At 48.2% G+C, this 5,645-nt stretch overlaps 1 protein-coding gene across 1 annotated transcript; it reads right to left on the bottom strand.

Annotated features, from left to right (window-relative positions):
- Positions 1 to 450: 450 nt before the first annotated feature.
- LOC120850581 (uncharacterized protein K02A2.6-like) lies at positions 451 to 3,853 on the bottom strand. Its single transcript, XM_042293678.1, has 4 exons — positions 3,826 to 3,853; positions 2,544 to 3,662; positions 1,348 to 2,147; positions 451 to 1,191 (listed from the first exon to the last, which is right to left on the bottom strand). Exons 1-4 carry the CDS (start codon positions 3,851 to 3,853, stop codon positions 451 to 453), a joined length of 2,688 nt encoding a protein of 895 aa, XP_042149612.1.
- Positions 3,854 to 5,645: the final 1,792 nt, after the last annotated feature.

The following is a 5,645-nucleotide window of genomic DNA, read 5'->3' as shown; positions in this document are numbered from 1 at the left end:
AATCATGAAATTTTACTAGCGAAATTGGATACGTATGGGATTCTAGGGCATGCTTTGTAGTTATTGAAGTCTTGTCTAGAGCATCGAATGCAACTAGTTTATATTGATGCATATTCGTCAAGTTCGAAGCGTATTCTTACTGGTGTTCCCCAAGGAAGTATATTAGGTTCTTTTCTTTTCAATATTTAACGTTAATGACATTGTGAATATTAACTCTGATGCAACATTTATCAACTATGCCGACTGTAGCGTTGCAAGTGCGCTGAACAAACAGAGCGCTACCGCGGCGGGCAGAATAAGAATCGGGCAGCCATTCCCATTCACTGGCTTTATTCTACTTCCTCTTCTTCGTCGCCGCCGCTATATACGGTGATCACGCGCAAACATAAAATCTACATCACTACATCACTTCCCCCGAGGAGCAAAGAAATGAACAGAGCGAAACGCTTTTCAGGAGCAGACGTAGTTCCTGAGTCTTGTAGGAGGGTACCTTGTACGGACCGGTCGTGCTCTTCCTGATAGATCAGGGCCAGGGGCTTCAAGGAATCGCTGGTTTCTTTCGTCCTCCTCCACGTCGAGCTGTTGTTCAAATTCCGGAGTCGGACGTGGTCCTTCACTGGATCTTTGAGCTTCGTTGGGTTGCAGGTCTCGTCTCTCCCCCACGTTGATGTGTTGTTGAGCTTCCTGGTGAGCATGACGCGTGTTCATGGCGTTTTCTTCCTCAGCATCATCCGCATTGATCAATTCATTATGTGCTCTGAGCTTCGCACTCGTGGGAAGAAGTTTGAAGAAACTTGAGTTCCTTGTGATAATTTTCTGATCTCTCTGAGCAGTTATCTGCGTCCCTTTGATTTCGATCACTTTATATGGCTGCGGGTCATAAGGGGGAGTGAGCTTGTTCGACGGAGGCTGTCTACACAGTACCCGATCTCCGACTTCGAAGTTGTGGGCTCTCGCATGTCTGTGTTCATCTGCGTAAATCTTGTGCTTTCTTCGATTTTCGTGATCCTTGTGTTGCCATTCCTGTGGCACGTTGTTAGTGTCTGCGGAATCGGGAAGGAGGTAGCCCATAGGTCTTCCAAAGAGTAGTTCGAAGGGCGTTTTCCCTGTCGTTGAGTGAGGTGTCGCCCTATAGGCCATTAGAAATTTGCTCAATTCGGAAGTCCACGTAGAGTTTTCCAACGTTGTCGCCTGTAGAAACCGTTTAAGTGTGCGCATGAATCGTTCGACCTCACCGTTCGCTTGCGGCCAGCAAGGCGTGATGCGCTGATGGCGAAATCCTAGCGAGTCAGCGAAGTTTTTGAAGTCAAGGCTTTGGAATGGAGGCCCGTTATCCGTTTTGACGACCTTAGGAATCCCGAAGGTACTGAAGATCTTCATAAGGTTGGTGATGACAGTTGGGGCCGCTAACGATGATAATACCGCGACGAGAGGGTAACGTGACGTATCATCCATTAGGACCATTATGTATTTGCCGTTAGGGAAAGGCCCCGCGAAGTCAAGTGAGAGCGCCTCCCAAGGTTGATTTGGCTTCGATGGAATCGCGACGGGGTCAGAGTGTTGATGTTGGATGGTTGCCTGACACGCCATACAGTTTTTAAGAGTAGTTTGTACCATGCTGTCTAGGTGGGGAAACCATACTTTTCGCTTCATGAGCGCTTTTGTTTTGGAGATGCCCTGGTGCCCAATGTGAGCGAGACATATCGCCTGTTGCTGGAGAGCAGCCGGTAGAACGAGGCAATTGCCTTTCAGTAGTAGGCCGCTGTCCGTCAGAGAGAGCTCGTGCTGTACGGATATAAACTCTCTGAGTGCTGGGTCGTTCCACCTGGCAGGATTGCTGAGGGCAGCGATCACCTTTTGCATATGAGGGTCGTTTAGAGTGGCGGCAGCTACTTCTGCACGAGTCATGGCTTTGGGAATGTTGTGGTGGGCAATGAAGTTGACATATGCATTAGTGCTATGAGCCAGGCGGGCGTCAGCAGGGGAGCTCGGCATGGGATGGCGAGACAGGTAATCCGAGGGGTTGTTGATTCCACACGTGTGCTCCACTCTGAAGTTGTATTGTTGGATTCTCAACACGAGGCGTTCAATTCGTGCAGACGGACACGCCCGTAGGTTGGTGAGGATGGAGACAAGGGGTTTGTGGTCTGTGCGAATGAGAAAGTTGTTACCGTAAAGATACAGATGAAAGTGCTCTGTCCCCCAGACAACTGCAAGCAACTCACGTTCAATCTGAGATTACCGTGCTTCAGTGGGGGTCAAAGCCCGACTAGCATATGCGACAATCTCGGTGTTGTTGCCTTCCTTCTGTGCTAGTATGGCACCAAGGCCAACAGGCGACGCGTCGACCGTGAGAATTATTTCTTTTGTACCATCAAAAAAGACAAGGTTGGGGATCTCAGACAGCTTTTCTTTCAGCGTATCCAAAGCACCTTGCTCTTCTGGTCCCCACACCCACTTGGTGTTCTTTTTTGTGAGAAGCCGAAGAGGGTACGTTATATCAGCAAGGTTAGGTAGGAAGCGTCCGCTGTAATTTACTGTACCAAGCAGACTTCGAACTTCATGAGCGTTGGCAGGGGCCGGCATTTTTTTTAGTGCTGCGATTTTCTGGGGGTCTGTTCTGATTCCAGAAGCAGAGAAAATGTGACCGAAAAAACAGAGTTCTTTCTGTGCGAAGAGACATTTTTTTGGATTAACTGTGAGGCCGTTCTCTGTCAACCTTTCGAGAGTTGCCTGGAGAGCCTGATCATGCTCATCCTTTGTCTTGCCAAACACAAGTATATCATCACTGATGTTGAGGACGTGAGGTATGCCGTTGAGTACTTGACGGATGGTTTCCTGGAAAACCTCGGCAGCTGCGTTAATTCCAAACATAAGTCGTTTGTAGCGGTACAATTTGTTGTGTGTTGCAAATGTTGTGATTGTTCTTGATTCATTATCAAGTTCTAGTTGGTGGTACCCATCTTTTAGATCAAGCTTCGTGAAGAGTGTTGATCCGTTCAGCGCTGTGATCACGTCGTCGATGGTAGGGCAGACGTGCCTCTCGCGAAGAATGGCCCTGTTCGCACATTTCATGTCGATGCATAGGCGAATGTCCTCTGGATTGTGCGGCTTTGGCACAATTACGACTGGTGAAACCCATGGAGTAGGTCCGGTTGCTTCTTCGATGATATCAAGGGCCAAGAGCTGGCTTATCTTCTCTTCTACTTTGCTTCGCACTGCAAAAGGGATTCTGCGATGGGGCTGAGCAACCGGGGCAATGGCTTTGTCAATGTGGAGGTGTACTTGGAGGTTTTTTAGTTTGCCTACACCCGCACACAACTCGGGAAAAGCAGCGAGTGGGGTCTCGAGCAAATTTGGGGGCACCTCTCCATTCGAGCGTGCATCTTTTTGTGAGTGTCCTTGGATGGCGTAAGTAATTTGGATTAGGCCCAGTCTATTTGCAGCAGCGAAGCTCAGCAGTGACTTCACGGTTCCCTCTATTACGAACACGTCTTCTGTTGTGTCGCTGTCCCTGTACTTCAGCGTGACACTGAGCTTTCCTATGATTGGTAGCGGAGCATCCGATCCATAGGCGTAAATACGCGTGCCTGCTTGTTGGAGTTTTGTGAGTGCTCCAAGCTTGTTAAGGGTAGAGGTTCTAATGACCGATACTGAAGCACCTGTGTCAATAAGAAATGTTATAGGGGTGTTGTTAACCTGCAGATGAACCTCTGGGAGGTTTTGGTGCGATACTTGTGATATAGTTCCGACAGCATAAACGCTCTCGTCGGAGTCAGAATCATGAGAAATCTGGAAGATAGGCTTGTGTGCTGATTGGCACACCTTGCCATAGTGTCCTTTTCTGCCACATGCTTTGCAAGAGGCAAATTTGGCGGGGCAGTTTACTTGTCCTCCCTCGTGGGGCCAGGGAGCACCACAGTGGAAACACTGGGGAGGCGAGACGTGGGTGCGTTGTTGTGCGCTGCCTCCATATTTCAGACGGGAAGAGAAGCAGCGGGGTTGTTGGGCATTTCTGGATGTGCCTGCATGGCCGTAGCGAGGCTGTCCAGAGATTGTTTGAACCGTGGTGGTTGTTGACGACCCTTCCATGGCAGTCGTTGCTCGGTTGACATCCTCGAGGAGTCGAGCCTGATTCAAAAGTGATGGAAGGTTAAGGTCTTGCCTTAGGGCTACTCGTCGTAGGCGTGAAGATGTCGTTGCAAATATGATCTGGTTCTTGATTTCCTCGTTGGCGTTCGCGAAACCGCAATTGCGGGCAAGCAGTCGAAGCCTTATCGAGAATTGGCCGACAGATTCGCCCTCGAGTTGCTTTGCCTGACGAAACTGAAAGACCTCGAAAGTGGTGTTCGTGCGGGGATTGAAGTATGCGTCAAGCTTGTCTTTGAGAGATTGGTATGAGTTTCTGGTCGTTACTGAGGGTGTATCAGCATCTGGCGTCGTACTTGAAGTGGGACCACTCTGCTGGTCAGGAAGGGTATCGCAGAGTTCATGGACACGTTCCCCCGCATAGTGGAGCAGGAGAGAACGTTTGCGTGCGTCATTCTTCACATCGAAAGCGATGAGGAAGTTTTCAAAGCGAGTGATCCACTTTCGCCATTCGGTGCCGATATTAGTTGGGTCAGTGGCATCCAAGTCAAAAGGGGGCAGTGAGGTTGGAATGAGGGTCATCATTAGTGGAGAACAGTAGGCTTGGCTGTGAAGCTAGCGGCTTGTGATACAGCGGCGGCGCGCTGCGAGGTCGTAGAGGGTGGACACTTGCCAGAACAGTAGCTGGACTGCCTAACACATCCTCGTCGCCAATGTAGCGTTGCAAGTGCGCTGAACAAACAGAGCGCTACCGCGGCGGGCAGAATAAGAATCGGGCAGCCATTCCCATTCACTGGCTTTATTCTACTTCCTCTTCTTCGTCGCCGCCGCTATATACGGTGATCACGCGCAAACATAAAATCTACATCACTACACCGACGACACTAGTTTGCTTTTTTCAGCTCAAAATGGTCGATGTGCTATTTGACAGGGATAATCAAGCGTTATCTGCATTAGCAATCAGGAGTCGCGTTAATTCCCTACAAATCAACGCCGATAAAACAAAAGCAGTGCTTTTTCGCCCAAAAACATAAGGTAGTCCCAATTACAAGAGATGCCGTTTTGAACTCATACAAAATAGAGGTTGGAAAATCTTTCAAGCTCTTAGGTTTCCTTTTTACCGAGACTATGTCATGGGATAGTCATGTTAACTACCTTATTTCTAAGCTGTCACAAGTAGTAGGTCTGATAAACCGCCACCGGTACATGTTACCAGCAGGGGAAAAATTATGAATATATAACTCGTTATTTTACTTCCACTTAAATTATTATAATTTAGTCTGAAGTACAACAACGTCGACAAATAAAAAAAAACACTTGTTGCAAAAAAAAAAAAACAGCGTTAAGGGCTATAGAAGACGTTCCAATTGACTTCCCCACAGCTAGTTTATTTAAGAAGTTTCGCGTTATCAATATACACGCCATCTTTAGCTACATACTTCTCACTAGTCTAAAGCTAGAACAAATTAGGGGTGCAAACTTTTTGATAAACCTTGGACAGCTCTCCGAAAATATTCACGCATATTCTACCCGTCGTGAAGAATGTTGGGAGGTGG

Source organism: Ixodes scapularis, unplaced genomic scaffold (genome assembly GCF_016920785.2).
Source record: "Ixodes scapularis isolate PalLabHiFi unplaced genomic scaffold, ASM1692078v2 PGA_scaffold4__175_contigs__length_147842914, whole genome shotgun sequence".
In the NCBI taxonomy this organism is placed as follows: Eukaryota; Metazoa; Arthropoda; class Arachnida; order Ixodida; family Ixodidae; genus Ixodes; species Ixodes scapularis.
The sequence above is the reverse complement of the archived record's forward strand: the minus strand, read 5'-3'. Positions and strand labels throughout refer to the sequence as shown.

Coding starts and splice junctions, on each gene's coding strand:
- LOC120850581 (XM_042293678.1), bottom strand. CDS start 3,853: ATGTGGCAGAAAAGGACACTATGGCAAG. Junction 3,663..3,825: donor GAAAAGGACACTATGGCAAG/GTGTGCCAATCA, acceptor TTATTGACACAG/GTGCTTCAGTATCGGTCATT. Junction 2,148..2,543: donor TGAAGTTCGAAGTCTGCTTG/GTACAGTAAATT, acceptor TCATTCGCACAG/ACCACAAACCCCTTGTCTCC.